We start from the raw sequence: 22834 nt of genomic DNA, 5'->3' as shown, positions 1-22834 counted from the left end.
CTTTCAGCTCTCTGTGTGGGCAGCAACCAGAAGGGCCTGCCCCTACTTCTCCTGAGTCCCTGTGTGCAGGGGGCCCAGAAGGCGCTAGGCATTTTCCTCTAGAGTCAGAAATGTGGGCAGAGAGTAGTCTCCTCTGGTTTCCCTGGCGTGTCTGCCCCTCTGGAGGTGTAGCTCTCCCTCCCACGGGACTTGTGTGCAAGGAGGCAGGGAGCTGTTTGACCAGGTCTGTTGAGATCCGGGCGCAGTCTGGACCGCAGGGCTCCGCAGCTTAACTGCTCCTATCTTCCTCTTCAATATTTTCTTGTATTTTTTCTATAGATTATCAAATGAATTATCAGATTGGTACATTTTCTTGGGATATTTGGAGCTCCTGAGATGAAGACTTCTGTTTCTTATAATTTGAGAAAACTTGCCTTCTTCATATCATTGTTTGAACATTGAAAATATTGTAAGTCTTACTTGCCCTTTGTAAGCACTGCAGTTCTGCGAAAGGTTAGTGTGGAGGCTTTACACTTCCTTGTCTCTTTCTTTTTTAAAGATTCATTTATTTATTATTATTTATAAGTACACTGTAGCTATATTTAAACTCAACAGAAGACAGCATAAGATCTCATTAAGGAAGGTTGTGAGCCACTATGTGGCTGCTGGAATTGAATTCGGGACCTCTGGAAGAGCAGTTAGTGCTCTTACCACTGAGCCATCTCCCCAAGTCCCCTGTTTCTCTTCTGAGTAGAGTAGAATAATGACAACTAATTCAGTTTTTTTAATGATAGGTTTTGGATGTTGGTTATTATCTTCATTAGTCTGAGGGATGCTCCTTCTGTTCCACATTCTTCAGAACTTTTGTAGTGATCTACTGTGATATTTTGCCTTAGGCCTTTCTTAGATCTATTGAGAAGGCTGTGAGCCTTCTCTCGCTGAGTGTATGTAGCTTGTACCGTGGGTTGTGTGGTTTGTTCTGGTTGAAACTGTCTTACATATCTGTCATAAAATCAAGTCCAGTTCACTTTTTGCATCCATTAGTGAGAAACATTTTTTTCAATGTACACTGGTGTACTTGGACTGCTATTATTTTCTTTGTGCATATTTTTATGTTCATTTGCTTTTGGATCCAGGTAAAGTCAGCTTTGTGTGATGACTGTACCATATTCTCTTTCTTTCTGTAGTCTTCAATATTCACTGTGCAAGATTATTGTGGGATTTTCTAAAGAAATGTGTGAATTCAGTGCTGCATCTATTTACTCCTCAGATAGTGTTAGAAGGAACACTGAGGACCTAGGTTCTGCACTTGATTATTGCTTGGCCTAGTATTATGGTATAGAATGTTTACTTGTTTACTTGTTCCTTAGGAAATGACTATCTTCTTCATCAATTCTTATTAATTATATATGATTTTCATGATACTCCATCATCTGCATTTTCCCGGTGTCACTCTAAACTTCTGAGGCAGGGGCATCGAAAGAGGCCATTCATATATCCATTAAATGCCAGGAGAGGTATCTGACATGAAAGACATAAGGTCAAAGTCATACAAAAAATGTTGTATATTTGCTGAATCCAGGGTCATGAAAAATTTGTGTACTAATAGTATCTTGACATTAAGGATGAATTCTTACGTTTTTATCTATGCCTAAACATATGTATGTATATATGCATGTATGTATATGTATTGGTATATATTCCAGAAGATCCATATCATACATTCTTGAACCTACAAGAGGTTTTGCCAGAGATGAAAGCCTTAACAGCACGGCTCCAAGAAGCTCATTGTATTCATATTTATTAGTGATTGGGAACCTGAGAACTGCCTGGAACAGTTGCACAATGTAGATATATGCATGTTCAGGAAGGTATTCCAACAGTGATAGTATTTTACCAGATTTGATATAGTGAGGAAATCATTCCAAAAGCATGGCCTGAAATGGTTCATTTTATCCCTGTGTGTATATGTGTTTGTGTATGTGCGTGTGTGTGAGTGAGTGAGTGTGTGTGTGTGTGTGTGTGTGTGTGTGTGTATTTCCCCTCCCCCCTGGAAGCCATCAGTGAATTCTACCATACCTCCTTCTTGATCTTGTTTTGACATTGCCTAGAACCCTTTTTCTTAAGCCTTGAGTTGTGACCTCTTTGTGGTCCATTCACACTTTCACAGGGTTTGTCAAAGACTGACCATCATAAAACCCATATTTTTTGTGGTCTTGGGAACTCATACACCACTCCTCTTATCAATCTGCATGTGGGTCTGAAACATGTAGATACAGCAACTTATGAGTTTCTGGAACTATACTAAAGGTTTACCACACCATTAGAAAATTGGAGAATAAATGGCCTAAAATTTTAGAAAAGTAAAGTTTATTTGAAGACATTTCTGGCTTTAATTGTAATATTCTACATATTAATGTATACATGGAGATGTCAAGGGATCAAGATCAATGCATACAAATGTGTCATGCAAATTAGCAAACGGGATAATTGAAAGGAGAAGTAAGTTGGAAATAGAAGTTTCATGTCATGAACTATTGAAAGCCTTCGTAGATGCTGATGAAAATCGCTATAACTAAATATGAAGACAACTTACTCTTTTGCAGAACCCATAATATTTGGTAGATAGAATCTTTGTACTCCAAGACAATAGGATACACATGGAAAATAGATATACTGTATCTGCTTGGTAGAAAGTAGTTGAATTTCACCTAACTGTTAGATAGTATATTTGATTGTGATGGCTAATGAAACACCATTCAAGTCTAGGTCATCAATCAAGGTAGCCACTAACCATTTGTCCTTGACTGTAGACCCAGGGAGATAAATTCTCAGTAATAACCCTGAGTAATCATGTTTTACAGCAGGTATTCATGTTGTCTGTGTTTGTGCCTGGTGTCTGCTGATGTTAAAATAGACCTCAGATAATACTCATATTCCCTACACACTAAATATGTGACTCCATGCTCACATTTCTGTAGAAATGTTGACAACATTCTTCATATTTTGTTTTTAATATCCTTTTATGTGGTTTAGCATTGTCCATAACTAAGTTGTATTAATTTCAGCTTTGTAGTTTTCAAACCTGGTTGTGAAATTTCAAGAAAACTTCCAATATTTGAATCTGTGAGAAGAACAACAAAAAGAATGAGTGTGGCTCTGGGAAACACTCTACAGGTCAGTGTGCTGTCCACATTTTTTTTGAAAAATCCCCTTTTTATTCTAACCATTTAATAATTTTATTATCTATATGTTGTAATATTATCTAAAGGACTTATTTTCTATAATTTTCATTTTCTTCTGGGATAATGAAAATTTAATGTTTAGGTCTTTCACGTATATAAAACCATTAAATATTTATTGGGTTTTCGACTGTGAGTACATAGAAATTTTCAAAGACTGAAGACATGCAGGTCTCAAAGAGAATCTATTGTAAATGATTCTCAAAAACTATATCAATGCTTAATTTCTATATTAGATGCATTTGTGTGCTATTATATTAGTGTGAAAAGAATGTCTCATGTGTCACCTAAGTTGCATTTCAGAGATGGTCAGGGTTCCAGACAAAAGTTTGTGAATTATGTGGAGGCTGATATCACTGAGCAATGTATGGAAGAGAAGAATTTGGAGAATGATAAAATTATAAGGAATTCACTGTTTTGAGCCCCAATAGTAAATGTATTAGCTCCTTAGAGGCACTGGTGATGGGAGGAATGTATCTTTCCTTTTTTGTGAGCAAATGCAGAATTCAGTATGCAATTTTTTTTGGAATTTTATGTCAAATAATGATTATGGGTGTGGTTAGACATGAAATCTGTTTGTTCCAAGAAACATTCCGAGAGACATACTGCCCAGTGTGGTGCTGTGTGGTAAATTCTCAATGTAGAAATTGTTATTTTTCTTTGTCTTTTGTTCCACGTTTATAAGTAGTATGAGTCCTGTGTTCTCCCTCTTTTTATTTCTTCACAGGAATTATACTAATAACAATTTCCTGGAGCATATAGCCTTGGTGTTGTACATAATGTATAAATTTTCAATCCTAAATAAATGTCCTGTCTAACTTGTTTTCTTCTTTTCTTTACAAGGAAGAATGATTTATCTACCCTTTTTTTCCTGTTCTACTAAACTCTGTGTTACATAGGGACATCATGAAGGGTTGTGATGATGTTTCTGCCTTTCTTTATTTATTGTTTATGTATTTATTTACATTCTAAATGTTCTCCCAATTCCCAGTTCCCTATTCCTTTCTTCAATGGGGATGCTCCCCCAGTCTCAGAACCATTCCTGGCTGACTCCATAGCATCCTCCTATGCTGGGACATCCAACGTATAATGAACCTCCTCCCCTCTTATTGATGATAGATAGGAAAATCTTCTGCTACATATGCTGCTGGGGACTTGGGCCCCTCCATGTGTACTATTTGGTTGCTAGTTTAGTCCTTGGGAGCTCTGGGTTATCTGGTTAGTTGATACTCTTGTTCTACCTATAGGGTTGCAATTCCCTTCAGCTACTTAAGTCCTTCAGCTAACTCTTCCATTTTGGTCTCCTTGTTCAGTCCAGTGGTTAGCTGTAGGGATAAAGTTCACATCTGTGTTGCTCAGACTCTGTCATAGCCTCTCAGTGGATAGCTGTTCCAGCTTCCTGACCTCAAGGGTTTCTTGGCATCAGCAATACTGTTTGGACTTGATGTCTGTAGATGGGATGGATCCCTAGTGGGTAGTCTCGGGATGGCCTTGAGTCTCTGTTCCACTCTTTGTCCTTGCTTTTCATTTAGACAGGAAACATTCTGGGTTAATATTTTTGAGATGGGTGGTTGACCGCACCCTTGACCTGCAAGCTGTGACTATCCAGTACATATGGTTACTATAGGTTCTCTCTCCCTTTTTTTGATTATTTCAACTTAAATCATCCCTATTGTGTCCTGGGAACTCTTGCTTACCAGGTATCTGAATTTTATAATGGCTACCTCCAGTTTCCCATCGTCCACTGTCTCACACATCTGTTAAATATCCTACCCTCTCTCTGTACATCTCCCCTGTCTCCTCCCACACTTGATCCTACTCTCCGTTTTTCCTCACCCTCCTCTCGCCCTTCTTGGTCCCTCCTTCCCTTTCCGTTCTGTGATTTTTGTTTTAGTCCTTTTAAGTAGGACTGAAGCATCCATGGTCTGGGCAGAGGCATCTATGGTTTGGGATTCCTGTTCAGCTTCATGTGGTCTGTGAGTTTTGTCATGGGTATTCACAACTTTTGGTCTAATATGCACTCATCACTGAGTTCATACCTTGTGTGAATGGTTATCTCACTCAAGATGATATTTTCTCATTCCATCCATTTGCCGTCTAACCTCATGAAGTCCTCCTTCTTAATAGCTGAGTCGTATTCCATTGTGTAAATGTACCACATTTCCCTTATCCATTCCACCTCAGAGGGACATCTCGATTGTTTACAACTTCTGCCTATGATAAATAAGGCTGCTACGAGCACAGTACATTTATCTTTGCTATATGTTGGACCATCTTTTAGGCATATGCCCAGGAGTGGTATAGCTGGGTCCTCAGGTAGGACTATGTCCACTTTTCTGAGCAACCACCATACTTTTCCAGAGTGTTAGCAGCTTGCATTTGCACCAGCAATGGAGGAGTGTTCCCCTCTGTCCACATCCCAGCAATCATATGCTTCTCCTGAGTTTTTCATCCTAGCCATTCTGACTCCTTTGAGGTGCAATTTAAAGTTCGTCAATTTGTGTTTCCCTGATGACTAAGGATGTGAACATGTCATTAGATGCTTCTCAGCTATTCCAGATCTCTCAGTTGAGAATTCTTTCTTTAGTTTTTTACCCCAATTTTAATAATTTCATCTGATTCTCTGTAGTCTTAACTTTTTGAATTCTTTGTATATATTGGATATTAGCTCTCTATCAGATATAGGCTTGGTAGAGATCTTTCCCAGTCTGTAGGTTGCTGTTTCGTCCTATTAACAGCATCCTTTTCCTTACAGAAAATGTTCAGTTGTATGAGGTCCTGTTTGTCAATGGTTGATCTTAGAGCCTGAGCCATTGGTATTCTGTTCAGGAAATTTTCCCATTTGCTGGAGTATTTGAGGATTTTTTTTCCCCCACTTTCCCTTCTGTTAGATTCAATGTATCTGGTCTTACGTAGAAGTCCAAATGCATTTGCACTTGAGCTTTGTATAAACGAAAAAGAATGGATCAATTTGCATATTCTAAAGGGAGACTGCAACTTGAAATGAAAGATCCCCGCTTAACATTAGTGCAGCCATTTCTTAAAAATAAAAAATTTTAAGTTGGCCTCTGTTTAGCCGCTAGACGTTAGACCAGAAAGTACAGAAAGCACATTCCCACCCACTCTCCAGGAAGCTACCCGGGCACAAGAACAGATGATATAGCTGTGGCCTTGTCCTGGGAACTCCAGGAGGGGAACCATCTGCCAAGTCAGATATCCTTGGTCCTTGTCCTGGAAACTCCAGGATGGGAAAACATTTGTTAAGTCAGATGTCCTTGATACTGGAAGAGCTGCACTGATATGGTTGCAGCCTTGTCCCGGGAACTCCAGGACGAGAACCATCTGCCTAGTCAGATATCCTTGCCCCCGAAATAGCTGAGCTAATGAAGCTGTGTGACCTTGTGGTGACTATATAGACTGTATGTTCCTGCTGTTCGTGGCTGTTCACATCCCTCCTGCGTGAGGACCATGTCGAGCCCCAGTGCACTGGTATCCCAACCTCTTGCTTTTGCATCAAAATGCGAGTCCCACGTGTTGGGGAGGGGGAGGATTCCTCAGGATTGGAGTGAGAGTCTCCTCATTCTGAGGGTCTTTTAGAACCATTACCATTTGTTGAATATCTTGTTTGTTTTCCACTGGATGGTTTCGGCTTCTTTGTTAAAGATCAAATGACTGCAGGTGTATGGGTTTATTTCTGCTTCTTCAATTCTATCTCATTAATCTACCTCCATGTGTCTTTAGCAAACCATACCTTTTTTTTTTTTTTTTTTTTTTTTTTTTTTTTTCTGGAGCTGGGGACCAACTCAGGGCCTTGCCTTCCTAGGTGGCGGCTCTACCGCTGAGCTAAATCCCCAGCCCACATACCTTTTTTTTTTACTATTACTCTGTAGTAGAACTTGTGGTGATTAATGCGGAAATCCTCATATTGTTGAGAATACTTTTTGCTATGCCAGGGTTTTTGCTATTCCAGGTGAATTTGAGAATTACTCTTTCTATCCCTCTGAAAAATTGCATTGGAATTTTGATGGGTATTCATTGAGCCTGTAGACTGCTTTTGATAAGATGGCCATTTTTCCTGTTAATCCTGTTGTTCCCTGAGCCTGGAATATCGTTCCATCTTCTGCAGTCTTCCTGTAATTCTTTATTCAGAAATTTGAAGTTCTTGTCAAAAAGATCTTTCCCTTGTGGGTTAGTCACACTAAGATTTTATGAATATTTATGACTATCTTGAACGGTGTCATTTCTCCAATTCCTTTCCCATCCTCCTCTCTTTTGAGTAGAGGAATGCTACTGATTTTTTGGAGTTAATTTCACACCCAGATATTTTGCTTAAGTTATTTTCCAGCTGTAGGAGTTCTGATGGATGTTTTGGGTCACCTAGGTATATTACCACATCAATGGCAAATAGTGATATTTTGACTTCTTCCTTTCTAGTTTGTATTCCTTTGACCTCCTCTTTATTCTAATTATTCTGGCTAGAACTTTGAGTGCTATATTGAATAGATAGGGGAAAGTGGGCATCCTTATCTATTTTTTGATTTTAATAGGATTGCTTATGTTTCCCTCCATTTAGTTTGATACTGGCTATTTGTTTAGTGTTTATTGCTTTTATTATATTTTGGTATGCTCATTGAATTCGTGATCTTTCCAGTGTTTTTAAGATGGAGTGTTGTATTTTGTCAAAGTCTTCTTGAACATCCAATGAGGTGATTATGTAGTTTTTTCTTTGAGTTTGTTTATATAGTGGATTATGTTGAATGTTTCCCATATATTGAACCAACTGTGCTTCCCTGGGATGAAACCTACTTGATCATATTGAATGATCATTTTGATGTGCTTTTGGATTCAGTTTGATAAAATTATATTGAATATTTTTCACTGATATTAATAGGGGAAATTAGTCTGAGGTTAGCTTTCTTTGTTGGGTCTTTTGGTGGTTTAGGTATGAACATAACTGTGCCTTCATAGAATGAATTAGATAGTGTTCCTTGTGATTCTATTTGTTGAATATTTTGAAGCGTATTGATATTAACTAATCTTTGAAGGCTTGATAGAATTCTGCAGTATGACCACCTTGTCCTTGATTCTTTTTTGGTGGGGAGTCTTTTAATGTCTTACTCTATTTCTTTAGGGATTTTGGAACCATATTTTCCAGTTTTGTAAAGTATCAGCTTGTGCTGTAGGATCTCATAATTTTTTTTTAATTTCTCCTGTTTCTACTGATATATCTCTATTTTCAATTCTGATTTTAATTTGGAATCTGCCTTTGTGTCCCCTGGTTAGTCTGGCTTAGGATATATCCACCTTGTTATTTTTCTCAAAGATTCAACTCTTGGTTTTGTTGATTGTTTGTATAGTTCTCTTTGTTTCTTCTGGGTTAATTTTTTCCCTGAATTTGATAACTCCTTGCAGACTACTCTTCTTAGGTATACTTGTCCCTCTCTGTCTAGAACTATCAGATACACTGTTATGCTGCTAGTTTATGATCTCACCAATTTCTTTATGGAGGCACTCAGAGTTATGAAATTTTTTGTTAGCAGTTGCTTTTTTTTAATTAGATATATTTCTTTACTTATATTTCAAATGTTATTCCCTTTCCCGGTTTCCTGTCCATAAACCCCCAACACCTGCCCTTCCCCCATTGGGTTTTCCTCCATCCATCCCCCTTAATGCCCCCTCACCCCCCATATTCCACTGCACTGGGGTTCCAACCTTGGCAGGACCAAGGACTTCCCCTTCCACTGGTGCCCCAACAAGGCTATTCTCTACTACATAGGCAGTTGGATCCCTGGGTCAGTCCATGTATATTCTTTCGGTAGGTGTTTAGCCCTGGAAGCTCTGGTTCATTGGCATTGTTGTTCTTATGGGGTTGCAAGCTCCTTCAACTCTTTCAATCCTTCCACTAATTCCCCCCAAGTGGGCCCTGTTCTCCGTTCAGTGGTTTGCTGCTATCATTGACCTTTCTGTATTGGACATCCTCTGGATGGGTCTCTCAGGAGAGATCTATATCCTGTCCCTTTCGGCATGCATTTTTTAGCTTCATCAATCTTATCTAGTTTTGGTGACTGTATATATATGGGCCACATGTGGAGCAGGCTCTGAATGACCGTTCCTTGAGTTGCTGCTCTTAACTTTGCTTCCATAGCCTATGGATTTTTCCCCCTTTTAAGAAGGAGTGGGGACATATGCATTTTGGTCATTCTTCTTTAATGGATTGCATCTTGGGTAATTCGAGCTTTGTGGCTACTATCTACTTATCAATGAGTGTACACCAAATGCATTTTTCTGTGATTGGGTTACCTCACTCAGGAAGATATTTTCTAGTTCATTCAATTTGCCTATGAATTTCATGAAGTCATTGTTTTTGATAGTTGTGTAGTATTCCATTGTGTAGGTGTACCACATTTTCTGTATCCATTCCTCTCTTGAAGGGCATCTGGGTTCTTTCCAGCATCTGGCTATGATACATAAGGCTGCTATGAACATAGTACAGCATGTGTATTTGCTGTATGTTGGAGCATCTTTTAGGTATATGCCCAGGAGAGGTCTAGCTGGTTCCTCAGGTAGTGGAATGTCCAATTTTCTGAGGAACTTCCAGACTGATTTCTAGAGTGGTTCTACCAGTTTGCAATCCCACCAACAATGGAGGAGTGTTCTTCTTTCTCCCCTTCTTCGCCAACATGTGCTGTCACCTGAGTTTTTGAGTTTTAGTCTTAGCTATTCTGACTGGTGTGAGGTGGAACTTCGGTGTTGTTTTGATTTGCATTTCCCTGATGAATAAGGATGTAGAACATTTTTAGGTGCTTTTTGGCCATTCGATATTCCTCAGCTGAGAATATTTTGTTTAGCTCTGTACCCAATTTTTAATAGAGTTATTTGGCTCTCTGGAGTCTGACTTCTTGAATTCTTTGTATATTTTGTATATTAGCCCTGTGTCAGATATAGAATTAGTAAAGATTTTTTCCTAATCTGTTGGTTGCCGTTTTGTCCTGACAGTGTCTTTTGCCTTACAGAATCTTTGTAGTTTTATGAGGTCCCATTTGTTGATTCTTGATCTTAGAGCAAAAGCCATTGTTCAGGAAATTTTCCCGAGTGGACATGTGTTCGAGATTCTTTCCCACTTTTTCTTCTATTAGTTTGAGTGTATCTGGTTTGATGTGAGAAGACTGGTGTGATTCTGATAGGTCTGCCTTTATATGTTACTTGACCTTTTTCCCTTACTGCTTTTAATATTCTTTCTTTATTTTGTGCATTTGGTGTTTTGACTGTTATGTGACGGGAGGAGTTTCTTTTCTGGTCCAATCTGTTTGGAGTTCTGTAGGCTTCTTGTATGTTTATGGGTATCCGTTTCTTTAGGTTGGGGAAGTTTTCTTCTACGATTTTGTTGAAGATATTTACTGGTCCCTTGAGCTGGGAGTCTTTACTCTCTTCTATATCTATTATCATTAGGTTTGATCTTCGCATTGAGTACTGGATTTCCTGTATGTTTTGGACCAGTAGCTTTTTCCGTTCTACATTATCTTTGACAGTTGTGTCAATGATTTCTATGGAATCTTCTGCTCCTGCGATTCTCTCTTCTATCTCTTGTATTCTGTTTATGATGCTTGTATCTACTGCTCCTTGTCTCTTCCTTTGGTTTTCTATATCCAGGGTTTTTCCCTGTGTCCTTTCTTTATTACTTCTATTTCCATTTTTAACTCCTTTACCTGTTTGATTATGTTTTCCTGGAATTCTTTCAGGGATTTTTGTGATTCCTCTCTATAGGCTTCTACTTGTTTACTTATGTTTTCCTGTGTTTCTCTAAGGGAGTTCTTCATGTCTTTCTTGAAGTCCTCCAGCATGGTTATCAAATGTTATTTTAAGTGTAGATCATGCTTTTCTAGTCTGTTTTGATATTCAGTGTTTGCTTTGGTGGGAGAATTGGGCTCAGATGATGCCATGTAGTCTTGGTTTCTGTTGCTTGGGTTCCTGCGCTTGCCTCTCGCCATCAGGTTGTCTCTGGTCTTACTTTGTTCTACTATTTCTGACAGTGGCTAGACAGTCCTACTGGCCTGTGTGTCAGGAGTGCTGTAGACCTGTTTTCCTGTTTTTTTTTCAGCCAGTTATGGGAACAGAGTGTTCTGGTTTCGGGCGTGTAGTCTTTCCTGTCTACTGGTCTTCAACTGTTTCTTTGGGCCTGTGTCCTGAGTCTACCAGGCAGGTCGCTTGGAGCAGAAAAGTTGTTCTTACCTGTGGTCCCGAGGCTCAAGTTGCTCGTGGGGGGCTGCTTTTGAGCTCTTGGTGAGGGCAGCAACCAGGAGGGCTTCCGCTGCCTTTTCCTGGAGCCCTCGTGCAGGGGGGTCCCAGATGGCATTAGGTGTTTTCCCCTGGAGTCAGAAATATGGGCAGAGTGTAGTCTCTTGTAGCTTCCCAGGCATGTCTGCCCCTCTGAAGGTTTAGCTCTCCCTCCCAAGGCCCTCCCAAGGGATTTGGGTGCAGAGAACTGTTGACTGATTCCCTTAAGGTCCAGGTGTGTCTGGACTGCGTGGGGTCTACAGTTCGAGCGCCCCTGTCTTCTGGTTCCCAGAGGCCTTATACAGTTTCCTCTTGGACCAGGGATGTGGTCAGGGGTGGGCAGTATTGGTGGTCTCTCCCACTCTGCAGTCTCAGGAGTGCCCAACTGTCAGGGCGGCGAGCTCTCTCTCCCAAGGGGTTTGGGAGCAGGGAGCTGTGGGCCAGGATCAGCGAGGCTGGGGCTCCAGCTAAAAACGGAAGTGTCTGGTCCCAGAGGAATTTTGCCCCTGTGTGTCCTGAGTCCAGAAGGCAGGTCGCCTGGAGCAGAAAAGTTGGTCTTACCTGTGATCCTGCGGCTCAAGTTGCTGGTGGCGGGCTGCTTTTGAGCTCTCTGTGAGGGCGGCAACCAGGTGGGCCTGCGCAGCCTTTTCCCGGAGCCCCCGTGTACCGGGATCCCAGATGGTGTTAGGTGTTTTCCTCTGGAGTCAGAAATGTGGGCAGAGCATAGTCTCTTCTGGCCTCCCAGGCCTGTGTCTGCCCTCTGAATGTTTAGCTCTCCCTCCCATGGGATTTGGGTGCAGAGAGCTGTTGATCAGGTCTGGGTGGTGTTCTGGACCGCGGGGGACCTGCCACTCCAGTGCCCCTGTCTTCCGATTCCCAGAGGCCCTATACAGTTTTCTCTTTGACCAGGGATGTGGTCAGGGGTGGGCAGTATTGGTGGTCTCTCCCGCTCTGCAGTCTCAGGAGTGCCCACCTGTCCGGGCAGTGAGCTCTCTCTCCCAAGGGGTTTGGGAGCAGGGAGCTGTGGGCCAGGATCAGCAAGGTTTGGGCTCCAGCTAAAACTGGGAAGTGTCCAGTCCCAGAGGAATTTTTCCTCTGTGTGTCCTGAGTCTGCCAGGCAGGTCGCTTTGTTGCAGAAAAAGGGGGCTTATTTTCTATAATTTCATTTTCTTCTGGGATAATGAAAATTTAATATTTAGGTTTTTCACATATATGAAACCATTAAATTTTTACTGGGTTTTCTATTTCTACTGTGAGACATACAGTTTTCAAGGACTATATACATGCAGGTCTTAGGAAGAATATATTGAAAATGATTCTCAAAAAGTATAGTGATGGCTAATTTGTACATTGGATGGATTTGTGTGCTATTGTATTAGTGTAGAAGGAAGGTCCCATGTGTCATAGAAGGTGCATTTCAGAGATGGTCACTGTTCCAGAAAAAAGCTTGTGAATGTGGATATGGAATTATGTGGACTCTGATATCACTGAGCAATATATGGAAGAGAAGAATTTGGAGAAGAATAAAATTATAAGGGATTCACTGTCTTGAATCCCAATAGTAAATATATTAGCTCTTTAGAGGCACAGGGAGCTATATGTGTCTTTATTTTGCAGTAGCATAATAGTTGTGTTTGTGAGGAAATGCAGAATTCAGTATGCAAATTTTCTTGGCATTTTATGTCACATGGAGATTATGAGTGTGTATAGACATGAAATCTTTTTGTTCCATAGAGATTCCAAGACACATACTGCCCAGTATGGTGCTGTGTGGTAAATTCTCAATATAGAAATTGTTACTTCCCTTTGTCTTTTGTTCTGCGTTTCAAAGTAGTATAAGTCCTATGTTCTATTTTTTCCCAATTTAGTATATTAGTAAAACTTTTCTGGGGCATATAGCATGGTGTTGTACATGATATATAAATTTTCAATCCTAAATAAATGTCCTTTCTAATTTGTTTTCTTCTTTTCTTTAAAAGGTAGAATGCTTTATCTACTCTTTGTTTCCTGTTCTACGAACTATGTTTCACATAGTGACATACTGAAGGGATGTGAGGATGGTTCTACATTGCTTTATTGATTGGTTATTGTATTTATTTACATTCGAAATGTTCTCCCAATTACCAGTTCCCTTTCTTCAAATCTCCTATCCCCTGCTCCCTTCCCCCTTCATGTATGAGGATAGTCCCCCAGTCCTGGAACCATTGCTGCCTGAATACCCTTGCATCCTCCTACGCTGTAACATTGAGCCTCCTCATGGTCCTCAACTCACTTTGAAGCCAGATAGGAAAATCTTCTGCTACACTTGCTGCTGGGGACTTGGGTCCCTCTAGTTATACTATTTCGTTGCTAGTTTAGTTCCTGGGAGCTCAGGGTATCTGGTTAGTTGATACTGTTGTTCTACTTATGGGTTGCATTCTCCTTTAACTATTCAGTCCTTCGGGTAACTCTTCCATTTGGGTCTCCTTGCTCAGTCCAATAGTTGGTGGTGAGCATCATATCCACATCTGCATCGGTCAGACACTGTCAGAGCCTCTCAGTGCATAGCTGTACCAGGTTCCTCACAGCAAGGGCTTCTTAGCATCAGCAATACTGTTTGGGTTTGATGCCTAGAGATGGGATGGATCCCTAGGTGAGTAGTCTCTGAATGGCCTTTTCTTCAGTGTCTGTTCCACTCTTTATCCTTGCTTTTCATTTGACAGGAACTAATCTGTGTTGATATTTTAGAGATGGGTAGGTGTCGCCATCCTTGAACTGGGAGCTGATCCTATCCAGTGGATATGGTTACTACAGGTTCTCTTCCCGCTTTGTTGTGTATTTCAGCTAACAACGTCTGTGTTGTGTCCTGGGAACCCCTTGCTTTTCAGGTCTCTGGAACTTTGTAATAGCTACCTCCAGTTTCCCACCTCTACTGCCACACACATCTGTTAAATTTCCTACCCTCTGTACATCTCCCTATCTCCTCCCACACCAGATCCTGCCCTTCCATCCTCTCTCCCTCCTAGGTCCCTCCTTCCTTTTTCCCTCCTGTGATTTTCTGTTACTCCTTTGAAGTAGGACTTAAACATCCATGGTTTGGGCAAAGGCATTCATGGTTTGGGCTTCCTGTCTGGCTTCATGTGGTCTCTGAGTTTTATCATGGGTACATAAACCTTTTGTTCTAATATCTACTCTTCCGTGAGTTCATAACTTGTGTGTTCTTGTGTGAATGGTTACCTCACTCAGGATGATATTTTCTCATTCCATTCATTTGCCTTCTAAGCTCATCACGTCCTCATTCTTAATAACTGAGTCATATTCCATTGTGTAAATGTAGCATATTTTCTTTACCTATTCTACATCAGAGGGACACCTAGATTGTTTATAGATTCTGCCTATTATAAATAAGTCTGCTATGAACATAATGGAACATTTACCTTTGACCATTGTTTAGTCATACGCCCAGGAGTGGTATAGCTGAGTCCTCAGGTAAAATTATATCCACTTTTCCGAGGAACGACCATACTTTTCCAGAGTGGTTGTAGCAGCTTGCAATTGTACCAGCAACAGAGGAGTGTTCCCCTTTGTCCACATCGCAACAATCATATGCTGTCACCCGAGTTTTTGATCCTAGCCATTCTGACTCCTGTGAGGTGGAATCTAAAGTTTGTTAATTTGTGTTTCCCTGTTGACTAAGGATGTGAACATGTCTATAGGTGCTTCTCAGCTATTCCAGATCTCTCAGTTGAGAATTCCTTGTTTAGCTTTGTACCCCATTTTTTAAATAAGGTTATCTGATTCTTTGTAGTCTAATTTTCTAAATTCTTTGTATTTATTGGATATTAACTCTCTATCAGATATAGGCTTGGTAGAGATCTTTCCCAGTCTATAGGTTGCTGTTTTGTCTTATTAACTATCCTCTGCCTTGCAGAAAATGTTCAATTGTATGAGGTCCCATTTGTCAATAGTTGATCTTGGAGCCTGAGCCGTTGGTGTTCTGTTAAGGAAATTTCCCCAATTGCTGGTGTATTTGAGGATTTTTCCCACTTCTCTTCTATCAGATTTATGTATCTCTTCTTATGTGGAAGTTCTAGATGCATTTGCAATTGAGCTTTGTGTAAGAAAAAAAGAATGGATCAATTTGCATTATTCTAAATGGAGACTGCCACTTGAACCAGTACCATTTGTTGAATATCTTGTTTGTTTTCCACTGGATGGTTTTGGCATCTTAGTTAAAGATCACATGACTGTAGGTGTATGGCTTTATTTCTGCTTCTTCAATTCTAGCTCATTAATCTACCTGCATGTGTCTTTACCAATACCATACTTTTCTTTTTTACTACTGTTGCTCTGTAGTAGGGCTTGAGGTCAGGAATGGTGATTACCTCTGAAATCCTTATATTTTCAAGAATAATTTTCGCTATGCTGGGTTTTTTGTTATTCCAGATGAATTTGAGAATTGTTCTTTCCCTCTAAAAAATTGCATTGGAATTTTAATGGGTATTGCATTGAGCCCGTAGACTGCTTTTGATAAGATGGCCATTTTTCCTCTGTTAATCCTGCTGATCCCTGAGCCTGGGATTTCTTTCCATTTTCTGCAGTCTTGTAATTCTTTATTCAGAAATTTGAAATTCTTGTCAAATAGATCTTTCACTTATAGGTTAGGGTCACACAAACATATTTATGAATGTTTGTGACTATTTTGAAGGGTGTCATTTCTCCAATTTCTTTCCCACCCTTCTTTCTTTTGAGTAGAGGGATGCTACTAATTTTTTGAAGTTAATTTCACACCCAGATATTTTGCTTAAGTTATTTATCAGTTCTAGGAGTTCTCTGATTGATTTTTTGTGGTCACAAGGTATACTTCCATATCAATCGCAAATAGTGTTATTTTGACTTCTGCCTTTCTAATTTGTGTCCCTTTGATCTCTTTATTCTAGTTATTCTGGCTAGAACTTTGAGTACTGTGTTGAATAGATAGGGGAAAGTGGGCATCCTTATTTATTTCTTGATTTTAGTAGGATTGTTTCATTATTTCCCTACATTTAGTTTGATGCTGGCTATTGGTTTAGTGTTTATTGCTTTAATTATATTTTGATATGCACATTGAGTTCCTGATCTTTCCAATGTTTTTAACTTGAAGGAGTGCTTTGTCAAAGGCCTCTTGAACACCCACTGAGTTGATCATGTGTTCTTTTTCTTTGAGTTTGTTTATATAGTGGATTATGCTAGTGGTTTCTGGTATATTGAACCAACTGTGCTTCCCTGGGAAGAAGCCTACTTGATCATGGCAAATGATGATTTTTGATTTGCTTTTGGATTCGATTTGAATATTTTTCACTGATATTAATTGGGGAAATTAGTCTGATGTTAGCTTTCATTTTTGTTTCTTCTGGTGGTTTAGGTATGAGCATAAGTGTGCCTTCATAGAATGAATTAGGTAGTATTACTTGTGATTCTATTTGTTGACTATTTTGAAGTGCATTGGTATTAGTTAAACTTTGCAGGTATTATGTCCATCTGGTCCTTGGTTATTTTTGTGGGGAGTCTTTTAATGACTTATTCTATTTTTTAGGGGTTATGGGGCTGTTTATATGGTTTATCTGATCCTGATTCCTCTTTTACCTGGCATCTGTCTAGAAAATCATCCATTTCATCTAGATTTTTCAGTTTTGTAGAGTATAGGCTTGTGTTGTAGGATCTCATAATTTTTTGAGTTTCTTCAGTTTTTATTTTTATGTCTGTATTTTCAGTTCTGATTTTAATTTGGATACTGCCTCTGTGTCCTCTGGTTAGTCTGGCTAACGGTATATCCATCTTGTTATTTTTCTCAAAGAAGCATCTCTTGGTTTTGTTGATTTTTGGATAGTTTCCTTTGTTTCTTCTCAGTTAATATTTTCCTGAATTTGATTATTTCTACAGGCTATTCCTCCTAGGTGTATTTGCGCTCTCTGTTCTAGAACCATCAGATACACTGTTATGCTGCTAGTGTATGATTTCACCAATTTCTTTATTGAGGCACTCAGATCTCTGAATTTTTCTGTTAGCAGTGCTTTCATGATGTCCTATAAGTTTGGGTATATTGTTTTTTCATTTTCATGAAATTCTAAAAATCCTCAATTTTTTTACATTTTTCCCTGACCACTTGAGTAGAGAATCATTCAGCTTCCATATGTCTGTGGGCTGTTTGCTTTTATTGAAGACCATCCTTAGTCGGTGGTGATGTGATAGAATATATGGAATTATTTCAATTGTTTTGTATCGATTTAGGCTTGTTTCATGTCTGATTATATGGTCAGTTTTAGTAAAGGTACTGTGAATTGCTGAGAAGAAGGTATATTATTTTGTTTTAGGATAAAATACTCTATAATATCTGTTAAATCTACATGATTCATAAGCTTTGTTATGTTCACTGTCTCTGTTTAGTTTCTGTTTCCATGATCTGTCCATTGGTGAGAGTGGATGTTGTAGTCTCCTAGTATTATTGTGTGAGGATCAATGTGTGCTTTCAGCTTCAGTACCATTTCTTTTATCAATGTGCCCTTTCTGATCATATATGTTCAGAAACGACAGTTCATCTAGGATTTTTATTTTCTTTGATGAGTGTGAAGTGTCCTTCCTCATATTTTTTGATAACTTTTGGATGAAAGTCAGTTTTATTTGATATTAGCGTTGCTACTCTAGCTTGTTTCATGAGACTATTTGCTTCGAATTTTTTCCCCATTTTGTTTCTTCTTTTCTTTAGCAGGAAGAATGGTTCACCTGTTCTCTTTCCTCTAACCTGAAATGATGTTATACATAGGGAAAAACTGAAGGGTTTTGACCATGTTTATTTCTTTCCAATATTTTTCTCTTTAAGTATGTAACTGTTGATTTGCATATTTTTAGATGCACTGAATGATAAATTATTCCTCTTTGTCCCTGAGTTCAGCACCAAACCCTTGAGATTGAAGTCACAGCAAATGTCTTTATCTCTTAGTCATTTTCTCATGCCACAGGTTTATATATCTGATGCCAATTTGTAGTAGAAATAATATATAACCTGAGTATTATAATTTTGATAAAAAAAGAAAGAATTGTACATCACATTTATCTGCACACATGTCCATTCTGATACTCAAATGAGATTATATTGCGAAGAGAAAAAGATAAAGCTAAAATTTACAACATTGAAGTTTTCAATTAAGTCAATCACATGAGGAATAATGTATTCATATTTATGAAAAATTAGGATAATTATCCCTATCATTAAAAAGATTTAATCAAAGAAAATTATTCTAGTTCATTGACATGCATTGTCACATACAGCATTCATTTTAACATACATATCTAAGTATTCTTTTGTGAAACATCATATGGAACTTATGAAATCTGTGTTATATGTATTGCTTGTGCTAGGTTTTATAGAACTTTAAATAATTTAATTCCTTGTGACATTTTTCTCTTGGTTATGAAGATACTTACATAAAATAATTGCCGTAAGTATTTGATTCTGTGTGTCACTTGGAATGTTTAATATATGTCCTGATGTTGCACTCATTTTCTGTTTAAAGAAAAAACTCTAACTTTTGACTCATCCATTAATTCTCCATTTAATACTCTACTTCTTCCTTATGGAAAGTTTCTAGCATTGAAGCTAGACTTCAGAATGTCAAAGACATATGTTATAATACAGGCATGTGAGGCCCAGCTGCACACAGGATTTAGCATATTGTCCATATTGTATGGTGTAGATATTGTAGAATTGATAGCATATTTTTCCTCATCATAACTTGACCATCTGTGATCTGACATTAGGATTCTGTTTGATATCAACCTATACTACATATAGGTATATTATTGTATCCAGAAATCAAATGAACATATTATGTTCTGTAAAAGATTACAGCTTTTGAGATGCTTATATCATTCATTTTGAGAGAGATGTAAGTACAAGGAAATATATGACTATTTTAATACCTATATTTTGAACTTATATTTAATGTCTTTTATTTTATAATGTATGCTGGTAACAGTTGTCTGAAATTATGCATATTTGCTGTATATTCTTCCTGCCAGAAGTCTTCACCAGAGATCATTGATTTTAAGGAAATGAGTATAAAAACACATCTGTAGTACCATGGGGCTGCAGTTAAACAAATTTCATAATAGAGCACTTAAAAAGTTATTATACAATCCAAAGTGCACAAAAAAATTCAAATGTACTGATGGAGGCAAATCTTTCTTTTGCTGCTAAGGTCTCAAAAAACCACAGAAAATTCATGAATGTGAAAGCCTTCATTACATGAGAGCATTATTGTAAATCATTCGGTAGATTGTCTATGGAAGAATAGCAATTCATAACTTTAGACTCATATCTGTGAAACTTTGAGAAAATATTTGCCCTTCAATATTTTCCTTTCCTAATGTATATAACAAATTATCTCCAATTCATTAGCTATTTTTTAATGTAGGAAAGCAATTTTGTAAAGTAACAAATAGGTAATTTTCTATTACAGGGTTTCTTAACCTTCAAGGATGTGGCTCCAGAGTTCACACTAGAGGAATGGGAAAGTCTCAGTTTTGCTCAGCGGGCACTGTACATGGATGTAATTTTGGAGACTTACTACAATCTATTGTCTTTGGGTAAGAATGCACTTTTTGTAGAATTCCTGAATCTTACTTTGAATTTTCCTACATTGCATTTATGTAAACTCTCTGAAATGTCTGGAAACCACTAGGATAAGGGATGTTCCTCTTAGCATGATAGTTTTTCCATGGTATTTTCTTTATATTTCTCTGCTTTCTTTGGAGGAGTAACCAGTGTTTTAGTCTTCGAGATCTTTCCAACACATCTTATCTAGCTTTTAGGGGAATTTGTGAGTTAAAAAGTATAATGTTCAGAACAAGGAATTATATTTCTGGACACATAATAATTGTAGCACATTCATTTTATTATTACATTAATCTCTTTAATTATGATTTTTAATAATGCAAAAGGTTTTAAGTAAATATAGAGCTGTTGGTTTGGAGAATTTTAATATTGACTATTTCTTTGCATTTTGAGATGTGGTCTCTGAGTTTAGTATTCACACAGCATGTTCTTTATTTTCAGTATTTTGGATACTGACATAAGCATATGTATAGGATTCATTTATAATTATGAATTTGTAGCTGATTACGTGTATACAATGTCACTCTGAATCAAATTGTAATAAAAAAATTAGAGATGTTATTCAGAGATCTACTTTGTGTATGTTCAATATTGATTGATGACTTATTTTTCTTAGCTTCTGCAAGGTACAATTTTTAAGAAAATATTAAGGTATTTTGATTCCTTTCAGTTGATATAGATCAGAATTGGGGTGTTTCTGAGGATCCAAGGAATGATTATGAAAAGAGTAAAACCAATTTTGAGAAAATAAATCCTTGAGATGGTCTAGTTTACCAGATAATTCAGCAAACACCCATTATTGAATCTCTTTCTGCCCAGTGGAGTAACCCTTGTCATCCCTAATTGTACTTTTATTTTTCAGAAAATTATGTGATATGTGAAAAACATGGGAAGGTATTGGATAGAGACACAGAGTGCATTGTCCATGAGCATGTGAATATCCAAGAGAAGTTTTGTAAATGGGAAGAAATTAGCAAAGTGACTCTTGAATCCACCCAAAGTACACCTTATAAAACTAATCTCCGAGATCCCGCCCTTAAAGCTGGGAAAACCAGAGAAGTTTACAAATATAAAGACTGTGTACAGTTTTCAAATGAATGTGCTATCGCTGGTGTAAATTCCAGAATCCACATAGAGAACAAAGAGCACAATAAAGAATTTGATAAGGATTTTGTCCATGAAGATAAACTGGCACTGAAACAAAACACTAATGGTAAGAACCTTCACCAATGTAGTGAATGTGAGAAATGCTTTACCAAAACAAGGGATCTTCATTTGCATCAGAGAATTCACACAGGAAAGAAATGTTACAAATGTAGTCAATGTGACAAATCCTTTGCCCGAGAATCCTATCTTAGGCATCATCAGAGAATTCATACCGGAGAGAAACCTTACAAATGCAGTGAATGTGATAAATGCTTTACTGAAAAAGGCACTCTCAGAACCCATATGAGAATTCATACCGGAGAGAAACCTTACAAATGCAGTGAATGTGACAAATGCTTTACTGAAAAAGGCACTCTGAAAAGACATATGAGAATTCATACAGGAGAAAAACCTTACAAATGCAGTGAATGTGACAAATGCTTTCGCCTACAATTCCATCTTAATATTCATCAGAGAATTCATACTGGAGAGAAACCTTACAAATGCAGTGAATGTGAAAAATACTTTACTTACAAATGTAATTTTAGGATTCATCAGAGAATTCATACAGGAGAGAAACCTTACAAATGCAGTGAATGTGACAAATTCTTTACTGAAAAAGGCACTCTGAGATTTCATCAGAGAATACATACAGGAGAGAAACCTTACAAATGTGGTGAATGTGACAAATGCTTTGGCCACAAATCCCATCTTAGTATTCATCAGAGAATTCATACAGGAGAGAAACCTTTCAAATGCAGTCAATGTGACAAATGCTTTACTGAAAAAGGCACTCTGAGAAGCCATATGAGAATTCATACCGGAGAGAAACCTTATAAATGCAGTGAATGTGACAAATGTTTTCGCCTACAATGCCATCGTAGTATTCACCAGAGAGTACATACAGGAGATAAACGTTACAAATGCAATGAATGTGACAAATGCTTTGGCTACAAAAGTAGTCTGAGAATTCATCAGAGAATTCATACTTGAAAGAAACAAAGATAAACAGAACCGAAAGCTGATGCTTTGAGAAAATCAACAAGATAGATAAACCCTTAGCCAGAATAATTACAGGGCATAGAGACTGTGGCCAAATTAACAAATATCAGAAATGAAAAGGTAGTCATAACAACAGCATCAGCATTATTAGGATCACTAGATCCTAATAAAAAGACTATATTCAACAAAACTTAAAAATCGGGAGGAAGTGGACAATTACCTAGACAGATACCAGGTACTGAAGTTAAATCAGGAACAGATAAACCAGTTAAACAACCCCATAACTGCTAAGGAAATAGAAGCAGTCATTAAAGGTCTCCCAACCAAAAAGAGCCCAGGTCCAGAAGGGTTAAGTGCTATCAGACCTTCATAGAAGACTTCATACCAATACTGTCCAAACTATTCCACAAAATTGAAACAGAGGGAGCAGTACCAAATTCCTTCTATGAAGTCACAATTACTCTTATACCTAAACCACACAAAGATCCAACAAAGAAAGAGAACTTCAGACAAAATTCCCTTATGGATATTGATACAAAAATACTCAATAAAACTCTTG

The 22834-nt window shown here is 38.1% G+C and overlaps 1 protein-coding gene across 1 annotated transcript; it reads left to right on the top strand.

Annotated features, from left to right (window-relative positions):
- The first annotated feature begins 2173 nt into the window (after window positions 1-2173).
- On the top strand, window positions 2174-22384 carry LOC116892971 (zinc finger protein 501-like). Its single transcript, XM_032894932.1, has 3 exons — window positions 2174-3156; window positions 19973-20099; window positions 20990-22384. The coding sequence occupies exons 1-3, from the start codon at window positions 3127-3129 to the stop codon at window positions 22264-22266; spliced, it is 1434 nt and encodes a 477-aa protein (XP_032750823.1). The 5' UTR covers window positions 2174-3126; the 3' UTR covers window positions 22267-22384.
- Window positions 22385-22834: the final 450 nt, after the last annotated feature.

Source organism: Rattus rattus, chromosome 1 (genome assembly GCF_011064425.1).
Source record: "Rattus rattus isolate New Zealand chromosome 1, Rrattus_CSIRO_v1, whole genome shotgun sequence".
Classification (NCBI taxonomy): domain Eukaryota; kingdom Metazoa; phylum Chordata; class Mammalia; order Rodentia; family Muridae; genus Rattus; species Rattus rattus.
This window is presented reverse-complemented; position numbering and strand designations above follow the sequence as displayed.

Coding starts and splice junctions, on each gene's coding strand:
- LOC116892971 (XM_032894932.1), top strand. CDS start 3,127: ATGAGTGTGGCTCTGGGAAACACTCTACAG. Junction 3,157..19,972: donor CTCTGGGAAACACTCTACAG/GTCAGTGTGCTG, acceptor TTTCTATTACAG/GGTTTCTTAACCTTCAAGGA. Junction 20,100..20,989: donor CTACAATCTATTGTCTTTGG/GTAAGAATGCAC, acceptor TTTATTTTTCAG/AAAATTATGTGATATGTGAA.